Source organism: Plasmodium chabaudi, assembly GCF_900002335.3.
Source record: "Plasmodium chabaudi chabaudi strain AS genome assembly, chromosome: 14".
Lineage (NCBI taxonomy): Eukaryota > Apicomplexa > Aconoidasida > Haemosporida > Plasmodiidae > Plasmodium > Plasmodium chabaudi.
In genome coordinates, this window is record NC_030114.2 from 1,685,807 (window position 1) to 1,701,103 (window position 15,297).

Here is a 15,297-nt window from a genome sequence, read left to right on the forward strand (position 1 = left end):
TTATACAAACAATCCCCAATAAAATAAGTATATTTGGGCACGCTAGTATATTTTTATTGTTTCTTTATATAATTTTTTTTTAATGGTTTATTAGAATAATATATAAAATTCAAGTGGATAATTTTTTTAAGCATGTAACTATTAAAGCATAAAAAAAAATGAAAAAGTAATGCCAAAAAAAAAAATAAAAGACTTATAAATATAATAAAAAGCGAATAAAGTGCAATATAAATAATAATATTATAAAGAGAACAAAAAATATATTATGCAACGGAGTACATAAAAAATTAATTTGCTAATATATTCTTTTATGTGAAAAAATAAAATAAATTTACAATTTTTATGCAAGTGTTTATTTTTTTTTTTCAACTTAGCATAATATTTATATTTCAAAACGTTCTACAACGGATATATCAATATGCATGTGCATTTTATATTTCAATTTATCTATTATATTACAATATTTTTTAATTCGTTGTTCTGTTTAACATGTGTGATATGCTGTAGGTAATTCAAAAGCAATGATATGCATATTCCTTTTTTTTTATGGGTAAAATTATTATATATTTTATAAAAATAATGAATATAATTATTATTGCATGAGCAATATGCACATTTTTCAGTGATAAAAGAATATGTTTTTTCCTGATAGGGGTGTATATTTACAAGTTACAATCTTTTTGATCTTTCAAAGGAGGGGTGCCCATATTTATATTTCTATATCTCATTAATATATGCATTTATTTTTAATCAACCATATGAATATGTTTATACGTTTTTTATAAAATTTAAAAAATGCTCGATTAAAATGGATAGAATGCATATAATCAGTTCATACTATGGACTATAAAACATATTAAATTTACAAAAATATATTTTCTTTTTCATCTCCTATTCGTCTATTATTATTTTTAATATGACTGTATATGAACAATGGTTACCACCCCCATACCTTATTAAACATGTTGTCACACACAAATTATTCATAATTAAATATTATATAAACTAGTGTTTTTACAAGGCAATTATATAAAATTTTATATTTCATATATGCATATTATTTGGCAATACTTAAAAGGCTTTTTTATAATTTTGCTCGGTTTACTTTCTTCATTATGCCTATATGTGTGCAATTACGCTATAAGAAGAAAATACGTTTATACAAAAGATGGCATATAGTAAAGGTTGTTCCTTGTTTGGTAACATACATGTCTATTCAATTTGTGTGTTAAGTTTAAAATGGAATAAAATGAAAAGCAGTGTAATGAAAAACAGTTTAAAAATGAGAAGATAAAAAAATTTCTTATATATTCTTTTTATTTTAAGCCCATATCCATTCCAATATATTATGACTAACTATTTGCTCTCATATATACATGTAATTTATACTAATAGCAGAAATTTACTTGCACACAGTATTTATATAGATCTATTATTTTAATTTTTTTAATAAAAAAAATTATGGATATATAATATGTCCTTGTTTTATCAATTTATTTATTATCATTATTTTATATCACTATTTATTGCCACAATTTTTGTGCTTTACAAAAAAATATTGTCTTGGAAAATGTAGGGGAATAACACGAAGTTATGAAAATAATATGCAAATATTGCACAAAAATTATAATACTTTATTTTTATACTACACACAATTTTTTCCTTTATTTCTTTATAGTATAGTGTAAAAACATTATAATACGCAAAAATATTTACGTTAATTTATGAATATAATATATATTTGATTAGTTACTGTATTTTTACATTTACATATACACATATGGAAATGCATTCCCCCCCTTCAGCGTATTTAGCAATGGCATGTATAGTGTAAAAAAAATTAAAGAGAATAATTTATAAAATAATAATTATATTTTTCATTTTTTTTTTACATTAAATACGGTAATTGCTATTACATCGCTGTTTTGTTATAGCATATATTTTTCTTTTTCATTATTTATTAATTTTATTAACGTTTTTTTACGTTGACTAATTTATTTGCATTTATTTTATTTTCTATTTCGTGCATATTTTATTGTGTTTTCTTTTTTTGTTTTCTTTTTTGTTTTATTTTGTCTTTATTCGATTTTACTATTCTTTGCTTTTCCAGCAAATGTGTGAATATTTCAGAGGGCGATTTTGTTTTCGGCCAACTTTTGTGTCGACTAAAATTTGTATTACTTTGTGTAAATTTTGAAAAATATTCATTTACTTATATGCGAACATATGCATACAGTATACTCTTCCTATTTTTACCAACACAATCGCGTACAGTATTTGCATAAGTATATTATTTTCTCCGCTTGCATTATTCGTTTATTTAATTCGCTATCTTGTCCTTTTATTTTTTCACAATTTTAAACTTACACACAATTCACTACACAAAACGGAAAAAAGAATGAAACTCCCAAGACATGTTTTATTTATATTCCTACTCTTTATTCAATTTACATTATGTTTTAGTAAAATAACTGGCGATAATAATAATGCACCTAACGGTGTATTAAAATCGATGGGCAATTCATTAAGCTCTATCTTACATAATAATATAAAAAATATTAAAGACAGTTTTTTAAAAAATACTACCAATGTAACTAAACATATAACAGATTTCAATGATGATATATCAAAAAATATAAATTCAATTTTTAAAAAAAGCCCAGCAGAGGAATTACATGCAATTGATAAATATAGTAAAGACCAGTTCAATAAGTTAAAAGAAAATCCTGAAAATAAATTATTTTTTTCAAAACTGTTTAACTTCAATTCGAAATCTGAGAACAACACTAACAAAGCAACTGAAATATCTCAAGAAAATACAAATGAAGAAAAAAAAGGATTTTGGAATTTTATACAAAATATTAACAAAAGTAATGACAATATTAAAGACAAATTAGAAAAGGAAAAAAACGAAAACAAGAATGAAAACGAGAATGAAAGTAAATGGTTCAAATTTTTATTCCCTTCCAATGTAAGCAAAAATAAGGAAACGGAAAAAGTCGAAAACAACAACAACAACAACAATGCTAATACTGTGACTAATAAAGAGAAGGATAACGAAAATGGATCATACTTTTTTTTCCGAAAAAAAAACGATAACAAAGAAACCGAATCGAAAGAAGTTGCAACCAAAACAAATAATAATGCAAAAAAGAAATGGGCAATTTTCGATGCATTTTTTCATACTGAAAATGTAAATGAAGACAAAGTAGAAAAGGAGGAAAAGGAAGAGAGGGAAGACCATGATATTGAAGTAAATGAAAATGCGAAAAAAGAAAAAAAATTCAGCTTTTTCCCCTTCTGGAAGTCTAAAAGTGATGAAAACTGCGAAAAAAACTGCGAAAAAAATAGTAGCATCCCAAACAAAGTTGATAACAATCAAAATACAAACTTGGATTTAAAAAACAAAGATGATAATAAAAATTTGATGAACTTAGTAAGACACTATTATGAAGATACTGAAAATTTAAGTGACGAAAATTTATTGTCTCTTTTAAATACAGAACATAAAGCCGATGCACAAGTAAACAATTATCCATTGGCTGAATTTAAAATATGTTTAAATAATTGCCATAAAAGTTTAGAAAAAAATATTGATGAAAATGACGATAAGAAAATTATAAAAAATTTATCTCATAGTGATTATAAATCATTAGAGAAATGCATTTCACAATGTAAAAATGTGAATCTTGATAATATAGGTTTTAAAAATGGTGAAGTATTAAATGTTAAAGAAAATAATAAAATTTTTGAAAATTTAAAAAATGATAATACAAATTTAAACACTGATATAGCACCCGCTTTTTCTGATTTTGTTGCACTTGAAAAATATAGTGATAATAATGAAAAAGAAGAAAATATAAATATGAAAAACATTTCAACAGAATTAAAAAATAATAATTTTTTAAATATGGAATTTGTAAAAGATATTGATAATGGCAAAAACCAAAATGAGATTGACAATGCGAATGCAAAAAATTTGTCTACAACTCTATATAATACAAATATACAAAATAATGCTATAAATAATTTACAAGAAAAAACTCTCGATGTTTTAAATAGGTTAGCAAATAAAAATGATGGAACTGAATTAAATAATATGAAAGAAAATACACAATTTGATGAAAATGGTGAAATAAAAACTCAATCTAATATAAATGAAAATAATGAAAACGATAAAAAGCATGGATATATATCTACAAGCTTTTTCCTATTTATGGTTTTAGTAACCTTTTTTATATATCTATCTGCTTTTACTAATATAATTAATCAGTTTTATGTGGCATTTAAAGAAAAAGTTATATTATATATTAAACAAAAATATAAAAATCAATTAGATCAAATTAATAGAGAGTCTTCTCAACCATTTATACCAAAACCATTTAATCAAAATTATAGTGAATCAGCTTCTTATGATAGTATATATAATCCACTTCAAAATGCATATGAAATTTCATAATTAATTTTATATATAATAATATATAAATAAATTGAAATCATCATACAATTTTTTTTTTTTCGAATTTTTTGAGACTAATAAAATGTATGTAAATACATGCACATAATCATCTTTTGCTATGCTTTTTTTGCCTTTTTTTTCAGTATAATTTTTTAAATATTAAAAAAAAAATACAAATCCCAAAATTTTGGTTGCACACATATATACTATGAAAATAAGGAGGTAGACATATGGAATTATTTATGTTGTATTTTTTTTTTTTAAGTAATTTTTTACAAATACAATGACATTATGGCTATTCCCCTTTTTTAAATTCGATTAAATAAATGCATGCCAAATATGTTTTCATTTTTTACATAAAAATATATAGTATATACAATCAAGTCATAACATAATAAAAAAATAAACTACAAAAAACACGTTGTTTATGTCGTGCATGCTATTCGTTCGTAAATTATTTAAAACTGCTCATATAGTCGTTATTTGTTGTTTATTTATTTTTTTTTTCATGTTTATATAACTATATTATAATAAACTTTAATTTTTTTTATTTCATTCCACTTTTAATTATTACCATTTGAATAATGCAAAATGGATATAAAAAAGGTATTGCCTTTCGCGGTGTTTTCTTAATAATAATATATGCATGTGCTGATGTCGCTTAAAAAATATTTTTATCTCTCGAACTGCTTACCACCGTGGGAGTAATAACGGTATTCCATTGCACTTTCGAAAAAGGGGTGCTTACTTTATTTATTTAATAAGTACATATTTTATTCATAAATATAACATCAACATATTCTATATATTTTTCCGGTTTCTTTTATAAAATATATTTTTTTAACATATATACTTGGTATTAAAACATACTATAAATTTATAAAATATTTTTATTTTATAAAAATCGAGGAATTTACAATTTTTACAATCAATTTCGATTTATAAAATTTTTTAATTTTTTAAAATTTTTTCAAAATGCCTTGCTGTGAATTAATAACAAACATTTCTATCCCTGACGACAAAGCTCAAGCTGCATTATCCGAAATAGAAGATGGTAAGAAACATAAGTCAAATAATTAGTGTAACATGGGTGTGAAAAAAAAAACAGTTGTTGATTGTATAAAGTAGTAGTTCCTTTCTATCTGATGATACTATATATTTACTTTTTGTATTATTTATAAATACACACATTTTATATATATCATTTTTTATTTTTATTTTAGCGATATCTAATGTTTTAGGAAAACCAACTGCATATATTATGAGCAACTATGATTATCAAAAGAACCTTCGATTTGCTGGAAGCAATGAAGGATATTGCTTTGTTAGATTAACTAGCCTTGGTGGAATAAACAGATCAAATAATTCTTCATTGGCAGATAAAATTACAAAACATCTTGCTAATCATTTAGGTGTCAAACCAAGAAGAGTTTACATAGAATTCAGAGACTGTTCAGCTCAAAACTTTGCCTTTAGTGGTTCACTATTTGGCTAACCGTCCAATATTTTATACATCCCTGGCAGTATGACCATTTGTCTGTATGCCATTTATTTAGCTAGCAAATGTGGTCATACTTATACATTTTTATTTTTTACACACCGTATAGCTTACTAAAAAATATGTAAAGATAAGCTTTTGCTCCAATATTTATTTATTATATATCTAATTTTATTCTTCGAATAATAGTACGCTTATTATATATTATTGTATAAATAGAACGTTCAAAGAGATATACAATTATGTAAATTATTTTTCTTACGCCCTTAACATTTATATAAATTATAAACATCTTTAAACATATAAATTTCGCATACGTTTAAAAAATGTGTGAATATGCCTACTAGTACATTCATAAGGCCATAATAAGATATACCATTCTTGTGACAAAAATGGATGCATATAAAATTTAAAAAAAAAAAAAAAATATAATTTTGTATAGCATAATTATTAGTGCCATAAATAAAAGGGGGAACGAAATATTGTGAAAACTATTTTTATATGTTTTATGTAACATATAGACATTTATGTACGACTATGACCCTATTTGATATTAACACACCCTTTTTTATAAATAAATATGTAAATATTTTATAAACCATTTAATAAAAAATCAGTTTATTTTTATTTATTTTTGTGTGTAATAATATTTTTTTTTTTTATTAAGTACAACCTTGTCAAAAAAATTGTTTATATAAATATTTATGAATAAAAAGTAGGGGGAGAAAATATGCTATGTCCTGCTATATAGTACATATAAGGAAAATATAAATAAATATAAAACATTTTGATAAATATTAAAAATATAGAAACATTATATATGTACAAAATTGTTAATATATTATACTATTAAATATATATAAAAAAAAAAGGTAATGAAATATTCAAAAAACAATTAGGCTAAACACATAACATATATACTTGTAGAAAAGTATAAATATTTTTTTCTCCTTTGATAAATATAAATTGTATTTATTTATTATTTGATTTATTTTTTCTTAATTTTATTAATTAAAAAACTATATATTACATGTTTCTATATATGCATAAGTACATGTACTGTACCAAATATGTACAAACATAAATATGCTATATTTACATTTCTATATATCTAAATTTACATGTATAAAATATATTAATATATAATTTGCTTATATTTTTTTTTCTCTATATGTTTATTTATCATGTTGTGTATTTTCTTCGATTTTCATAAACAAACAACGAAAAGTTTTTATGGAAAAGTATATAAATATATGTAAATTTTAACTCTCATAAAAAATTATTTTTTTATTTTATTCCATAAATACGACGTACATAGAAGATAAAAAATTATAATAAAATATTGTAGAAAATTCACAAGCCTAGCTTAAGTTATATATTTCAAATTTACTGCATAATTGATTAGTACTCTGCCGGTAAAGGTAAGCTACTCCAAAATACGGGGGAAATAAAAGAAAAAAAAACAGCGAGAAAAAAACGAACGAAAAAATGGCTCGCAGATGGACAGTCAAGCATACTACTATGCCAAGCTCTCCATACACATCGCCAAATTTGTGTAGTATATCCTCGTTTTTTTTAATTCGTCTTCCATTTTGTTTACACCTTTTCTTAATTTTCCAACTTATAGATGATGAAAAATCCGGGAACAGTTTTAGTTTTCAAGCCCAACACTAAAAGAGAAGAAGGGCGGAAAACACAGTTATCTAACATACAGGTATAGTTACGAAAAAGTTAATAAATTTTGATCAATATATTATCCATAATATGTATACATCATTTATAAATCCATTTTACAATGTTAACAGGCAAGTAGGGCAGTGAGTGAAATTGTCAAAACAACACTCGGTCCTATGGCAATGCTAAAAATGATGTTGGATCCATTAGGGGGTATTGTAATAACAAATGATGGTAACTGTATTTTAAGAGAAGTAGATGTAGCTCATCCAGCAGCTAAGTCATTAATTGAACTTAGTAGGTCTCAAGATGAAGAAGTTGGAGATGGTACTACTTCGGTAGTTATATTATCAGGTGAATTATTAAGTATTGCTGAATCTTTTTTAAAAGATAAAATACATCCAACTATTATAGTAAACTGTTATATGACTGCATTAAATTTAAGTTTAAAATATTTAGAAGAAATAGCAATAGAAGTAGATGTAAATAACGAAGAGAATCTTTTAAAAGCTATTGATTCATGTTTAAGTACAAAATTTGTAAACCGATATAATAAAATAGTTAGTAAGCTATCTTTGGAAGCTACACAATGTGTTAAGGTTGAAAATGTTATTGGAAAAAAAGAAATAGATATAAAACGATATGCAAAAGTCGAAAAAATACCAGGAGGTGATATTATGGATAGTTATGTATTAAAAGGAGTTATGATAAATAAAGATATAACACATCCAAAGATGAGAAGATATATTAAAAATCCAAGAATCTTATTATTAGATTGTACATTAGAATATAAAAAAGCAGAAAGTCAAACAAATGTAGAAATATTAGATGAACATACATGGAATCAATTATTATTACAAGAAGAAATAGAAGTAAAAAAATTATGTGAATATATAATTGATAGTCGATGTGATATTGTTATTACTGAAAAAGGAGTCTCAGATTTAGCTCAACATTTTCTTGTTAAAAAAAATATTAGTGTTATAAGGAGAGTAAGAAAAACAGATCTTAATAGATTAGAAAGAATTACAGGTGCAACAATTGTTAATAGATGTGATGAAATAGTTGAAAAAGATATAGGAACAAAATGTGGATTATTTGAAATTAAAAAAATAGGTGATGATTATTATTCATTTTTTGTTGAATGTGAAAATCCACGTGCATGTACAATTTTATTAAGAGGAGCAACAAAAGATGTACTTAATGAAGTCGAAAGAAATTTACATGATGGTATGAATGTTGCAAAAAACATTATGCTTGAAGGTAAATTATTATATGGTGGTGGTTGTACTGAAATGAGAGTAAGCCAACATTTAATTAAACAAGCAGCTAATTTTGATGATTCTAGAAAAAGTATAATAGAATCTGTTGCATCTGCTTTTGAAATTATTCCCAAAATTTTGGCACAAAATAGTGGAGTTAATGTTGTTAAATGTATTAATGAATTACGAACAAAACATGAAAAACCAGAATCAGAAAAATTAGGAATTGATGGAGTAACTGGAGAAATCATAGATGTATCTTCAAAAAATATATGGGATCTATTATCCGTTAAAAAACAAATATATAAAAGTGCAATTGAAGCCGCTTCTATGATATTAAGAATTGATGATGTGGTTAGTGGAATAGGTAAAGATGACAAAATTCAAAAACCTATTAAAAATGAATTTGAATGAAATAACTAGATTTGTTATTACTTAAAAAAACTAAACGATCACACATATGTATGCGTGTTTTTTTTGTCGCCTTTATTTACACGTTTAGTTTTTTTTTTTAAAAATATCGATGTAGGGTGCATGCGACTGCACCTGTTGCATCTCTTATTTTCATTTTTCATCCATGCATTCCACATTTACTTGCATTTTATTTTGTCCTCACCCTTGCATACCGTGGGTGTGGACATAATTAGGAACTTGCTACTATGCATCAAATTAAGCAGTCTTAAAAATGAATCAAATTAAGCAGTTTTAAAATTAAGTCAAATTGGCTAGCTAAGCGGCCGCTCAACCGCCTAAGTTGAAAAGGTTGAAAAATGCAAAAATACGAAAAATTGAAAAGTTTAAAATTGAAAAAGTACGAAAAAATATGACGAAAATGGGACGCGAATGGGACGAAAATTGACGAGAATGGGGCGGAGGGTCATGTCCTATATCGTCTGGTCAAATACGTCGTCAGGGTGTTGAAACATTTTTTGTTTAAGTGTGTATCACCACCATATGGCAACTTAATATTTAAAGATGTACATGCATCTATAATTTTATTTATAGGTATATTATATTCTTCACTAATCATAAATAAGGTTTCAGGTGAATAATAATGTATAATATCTACTGGATCTGAAATATTACCATATTCAATTAAAGTCATTATATTTTTGGTAGTTAAATAATTTTTTATTAAATCGTTTTTATTAACAAATTTATATACAATAAAATCGTGATTTAAACTAGATTCATTTATTAAATATTCAAATTCATTATTTTTTAGATTATCAATTTCTTCTTTTGTTTTACGTCTATATTTATTTATATCTTGTATATGAGCATTTGAAAATTTACAAATAAAATCACCAATAAAATTAAGACACAAATTATGTTTTATATGAAATTCTTCTATTGTTTCTTGTAAGCTTCCATATTTTAATATATTTTGTCTATACATTTCTTCTGTTTCTTCATTCAAAATTTCATCTTTATTACTGTATTTAACTGAACTTGGTTCTTGATCTACATTATCTAAGATAATATTTTTTTTCAACTTTTCTGCCATTGCAATTTCTTCATCAATATTTACATCATTTATAATTGGTATTTTTGAAATATCATCATTTTGTGTAGTAGTACCATCTTCATGTATTTCATCATTTAATTTTATAAATTTATGTGTTGTATCTATTCTCAAATAATCTACTGGATCTTGTAAAAATTTTGATATTTCTAAAGCAGAATCAATTTTCTTAAGTTGTGATTCTGTATCTCCATATTTTTCCATTTCTTTATAAGTTTGTATATTTTTTTTTAACTTATCATATTGTATATTTGATAATAAATTTTCTTCTGGATTTTTAACAATTTTTCTAATATCATATTCATGATTGTCTTTAATTTTCATAACATCTAATAATCTCATTTTTATTTCTTTTATAGTACCAAATGTTGGATATCCTCGTTTTTTTAATTCTTCTTTTGCTTGTACTTCACTCATTTCATTTATTTCTTCTTCACTAATTTCAACAAACTTATTCGAAACTTTATTAAATAATGTTTCTTTTGGTATTATCGTTTTGTTTTCATTCCCTTCATCCTTTTCTTTATCTGCTTTTTTATTGTTATAATATTTTATATTTTCTATATTCTCATCTCTCTTTATTTTATTTTCCTTTTTTAGTGTATCATACATTTGTAATAATTTTTTTTCTTTTTCATGTATATTATTTATAGCTGTTGGACTATTTATTATTTTAGAAAATAATTCTTCTACTAATTTTTTTTCTTCTGCATTAGCATTTTCTTGATCGACATTTTTCATCATTTCTAGATCCTTTTTTGAAAATTTAAAATTAAATTTATTTATATCTTTATAATCCCCTTTTAAGACATCTTTTAAAATGTTTCTATTTTCTTCCTCTTCAGCTTCTGTGATAAATTCGGTTGTTTTATCTTCCGCTTTTGCTTCGTCATTATTTTGGTCAGCCCTTGCATGATATTCCGCTTTTTGTTGTTCGCTATGTTGATCAACTGTTGCATGATCTTCCTCACTATCTGGTGGCCCTACTTCTTGCTGTGTAAATAATCCAAGGTAGTTTTGTATTTTTTGTTCCACCCCTAGATCTTGGGTAAATGATTTTTCAATGTTCTTCTTTATTTTATCAATATTAATTTTATTCGAACTACTTATAGTTCTTTCATTTAATTCATATACATTTTCTTTTTCATTTTCTTTATATTTATTCATTATAGCTTCATTACTTTTTTTTAAAGTGTCAACCAATTTATTATATTCCTCTAGCATTTTCTCTTTATCTAGATTTTTCAAATGTTCAGGATCATTTAAAATGTTTTCATTTCTTTTCATGTAATCACTTATAAACTGATTCATATATTTTGTTTCATCGTTTTCTGTTTCTGTTTTTGTGTCTTCTCCTTCCTTTTCATTTGTTTCCTTATCATCATTTGTGCTATACCTTAATACTAGTGCATTCTTTTTATGGCTATATTTTTCACGATTTTTTTTTAAGCGTTTATTATTTTGAGAGTATGTTGTAACATGATTTCCATCATCATGGTGTCCTGGATTGCTTGAATTAAATATTTCTTTTTGCTCTCTATTCACATTATTTTCGACATACTTATCATGACCGTTGTCTTCATTCCTTGGGCTATAGGATGAATTGTCAATAAACTTTTCAGAGCTCCTATTGTGTGCACACAAAAAAGAAGAATGATCACTATTCCTTTCGTTTTTTTTAAAAACCGAATTTAAGTTAATTGTGATATTTTTATTTTTATTTTTTTTTAACAAAATAAATTGTTTTTTTTTTTTAAGAAGCTTTATATTTTTTAAGTTACTACTACTAGCTGTATTTTGTTTTTCAATGGATGTTATATAAAACAGTTTATTTTTATTTTTAACTACTTCATAAAATTTACATGATATAAACAGAATACTAATTGTTATATGCAAAAACAAGGGAAGTAAAATATGCTTATTCATTTTTTCCCATACTTACAGTACTACTATATATAATATATGCATAACATATGATTACAAAATGGGATTACTTTCTTCATCCTAATAAGTTATATAAAATAAAAGAAAAATTTAATACTTCCAAAACTAAATAATAATATGTTTTTGTCAACAATCAGTTAATACAAAAGAAAGAAAATGGTATCATGTATGTACGTACGTACGTACGTAACTATTTTCATAATACGTACAAAACAAAATTGGATAATTAGCACGAGCACGACTTTGTGTATGTATTTTTTTGTTGTGCAATTGGCTTATAACATATTAAGATAATATTCAACCTTTTAATAATTATTTTATTAAAAAATATTGTAAAAAAAAAAAACAAAATTTACATATTACATAGTTAACAGTTAAAGGAGTGTACTTTTTTTTAATAATTTGATTTGCTTGAAATTAACAGAATTATAAAATGTCGATAATTAGGCATATCCCCATTCCTTCCGGTTTTACAGTCAGTAGAAATATAAGAAGGGTAAGCATAGGAATAAAGAAAGAACAAAATTTATAAACACTATGTAGTTTGACTTATACTAAATAGTAGTGTGTGCATATATTATTATCATATTTATTTTATTTACTTTTTTGAAACAGTTCAATATGGCTGAAAATGATAGAAAAATCTTCTTCTCCTTCAATCTGTTTTCCATTTTTATATTCGCACTTCCAATTATTTACATGTATAATGTAAGTAACTAAAATAAAATCAAAAAAACAACAAATGCACATCATATCGCACTATACTATTTTTACATGTATCACTATATTTTATTGTTTTATTCTTTCATATTTCCTTTTTAAGGCTAACTACAAAATGTGTGAAGAAAATGATGTCATATACAACAAATTAAGTAACACAGGAATTAAAGTCACAAGCAGTCTATTCACAAAATAAAAAAAATAAAAATAAAAAAGGAAATTATTTACTTCATATTTTTATTTCACAAGCTTACTAAAATTGTCTGCTATAGCAATTTTTCATAAGTGTAAATAAAAAAATAAGAAAACATTTGTGTGTGTGACTTTGTTTTAAATATGATAATAAATTCATATGAGCAACACAAATGGGGAGTTAAAAAAATGAAAGAGCTAAAAGAGAAATACAATGAAAGGCACAACATAGGAAGACAATTAACATTCAAAAATAATATAAGATATAAAAATATATCATATATGTATTTATTTTTTATATTTACTTTTTTTTCAGTAAAATATTTATTTTTTTTTGTAGTTTTTTTCCTATTTTATAAATATGTATTATATTATTTTGTTTTTTTTTTATATAAACAAAATTTGAAAATATTTAACGCTGTATTAAAACAACTATCTATATGTGAATATGAAAATGCAGTAACATTAGATCAAAATAATATAATTATTGATGAAATTTATTCAAAAATATATAAAATAATAAATTCTATACTTTATATACACTTTTGTTTTATGAAAAATCCATTTTCCTATTTTTTCCATCACTGTTCTATATCAGTTGATCAATTAGGTGTAAGCTACAAAGACAAAAATGCGAGACTAAACAATTTGAAACGTTTATACCTTTTGAAAGATATATATTTTAATCTATATATTATGCTTTATCAGTTAAAAACAAACAAGTCTAATTTGTGGGAAGAAAATGAAAAAGAAAACATTTATAAAAACATCAGACAAATATTCAAAGTTAAATATAAAAATGATTACAAAATGATGGAAAAAAATAGTAACGATTATATATATATATTTTTTTTTTACACACAAAAATTTGGGTTTATAATAATAAAGCGTTTATTTTATTTTTTTCACTTTTTTATATTTTCAATCATATTTATATGGTATTTATTAAAAAGCTATTTATTTTTATTATTCTACAAAAAAGTTATTAAAAAAAATAATAAACTAATATGCTTACAAAATCAAAAGTATATTGGTTCAGTAAACATTTCACAAACAAACAAAGAAGTAGCAACATTATTAATCGATTCATTAATATTATTAAAGAGTGCCATACAAAATGAAGAGCAAGCAAATACAATTTATGAGTCTGTACACAAAAAGTTATATGATTCCATAAGTTTAGTCAAAGCCACCAAAAAGGTAATAGATAATGAGATGAAAAAAGGAAAGGAAGTTGGATCCAAAAGAATAGAAAAAATGGCGGAACATGTTGATAAACAACGTGACAAATTGAATAATTCACCACTCGTAATTGACAACGAAGTTTATAAAACAACTGATATGTCTTATTATCATATATATTATTGTGTAAATAAAGAAATTGAAACAAAAAATTCACATATAAATAAAGAGAATGTGAAAAATATATCAACACATCTTAACGAATATAATGAATGCAATGAAAAATATGGAAGTAATACTAACCCATCGATTATACAAAATCAGAATGAACATGTTATTACTTATAAAAATTGTATAGATGAAAAGTATAACGAAAATTATAAATTAATGTGTGTACAAAATATGGTTAATGAATTAAAAGATAAATATAAAAAACAAAAAAATAAACAATATATATATGTAGAAAAAAAATTATACTATGATGATAAATGTAACGATTTCTCCATAAAGCATATATCATCAAATGATTCTATCTTACCAAACAAAAAAAATATTCACGTAAAAAATGAAGACTACAATAAGTGTGATATGGATATATACACTAATACAAAAGTTGCTACACCAAACAATACGGAAAATATGCATCAGTTCAAAAATAATGATCATAATGATCATGATGATCATGATGACAATAATGAAAGTTCAAACCCCAGTTTGCTAATCCCCGTAAAGGACCCTAAAGCTTTTCGGAAAAAAATTACTATGTCACTAAAACAGCGAGGTGGCAATCTCGGGAGTTAATTATTTGGGTAACAAAAAAAACGTAAAACAAAACAATGCG

At 24.0% G+C, this 15,297-nt stretch overlaps 6 protein-coding genes across 6 annotated transcripts; 5 read left to right on the forward strand and 1 right to left on the reverse strand.

Moving 5' to 3' along the window:
- Window positions 1-2,398: 2,398 nt before the first annotated feature.
- Window positions 2,399-4,459, forward strand: PCHAS_1446100 (conserved Plasmodium protein, unknown function; the record flags this gene model as incomplete). Its single annotated transcript, XM_740832.2, has 1 exon — window positions 2,399-4,459. One exon carries the CDS (start codon window positions 2,399-2,401, stop codon window positions 4,457-4,459), a length of 2,061 nt encoding a protein of 686 aa, XP_745925.2.
- Window positions 4,460-5,434: 975 nt separating this feature from the next.
- PCHAS_1446200 (macrophage migration inhibitory factor, putative) lies at window positions 5,435-5,954 on the forward strand (the record flags this gene model as incomplete). The annotated part of the gene is made up of 2 exons (XM_740831.1): window positions 5,435-5,513; window positions 5,683-5,954. 2 exons carry the CDS (start codon window positions 5,435-5,437, stop codon window positions 5,952-5,954), a joined length of 351 nt encoding a protein of 116 aa, XP_745924.1.
- Window positions 5,955-7,584: 1,630 nt separating this feature from the next.
- Window positions 7,585-9,307, forward strand: PCHAS_1446300 (T-complex protein 1 subunit gamma, putative; the record flags this gene model as incomplete). The annotated part of the gene is made up of 2 exons (XM_740830.2): window positions 7,585-7,671; window positions 7,763-9,307. 2 exons carry the CDS (start codon window positions 7,585-7,587, stop codon window positions 9,305-9,307), a joined length of 1,632 nt encoding a protein of 543 aa, XP_745923.2.
- A 463-nt stretch (window positions 9,308-9,770) lies between these two features.
- On the reverse strand, window positions 9,771-12,344 carry PCHAS_1446400 (conserved Plasmodium protein, unknown function; the record flags this gene model as incomplete). The annotated part of the gene is made up of 1 exon (XM_737911.2): window positions 9,771-12,344. The coding sequence occupies one exon, from the start codon at window positions 12,342-12,344 to the stop codon at window positions 9,771-9,773; it is 2,574 nt and encodes an 857-aa protein (XP_743004.2).
- A 451-nt stretch (window positions 12,345-12,795) lies between these two features.
- On the forward strand, window positions 12,796-13,278 carry PCHAS_1446500 (conserved protein, unknown function; the record flags this gene model as incomplete). The annotated part of the gene is made up of 3 exons (XM_016799755.1): window positions 12,796-12,858; window positions 12,978-13,070; window positions 13,186-13,278. The coding sequence occupies 3 exons, from the start codon at window positions 12,796-12,798 to the stop codon at window positions 13,276-13,278; spliced, it is 249 nt and encodes an 82-aa protein (XP_016655003.1).
- A 140-nt stretch (window positions 13,279-13,418) lies between these two features.
- Window positions 13,419-15,257, forward strand: PCHAS_1446600 (conserved Plasmodium protein, unknown function; the record flags this gene model as incomplete). The annotated part of the gene is made up of 1 exon (XM_732589.2): window positions 13,419-15,257. The coding sequence occupies one exon, from the start codon at window positions 13,419-13,421 to the stop codon at window positions 15,255-15,257; it is 1,839 nt and encodes a 612-aa protein (XP_737682.2).
- Window positions 15,258-15,297: the final 40 nt, after the last annotated feature.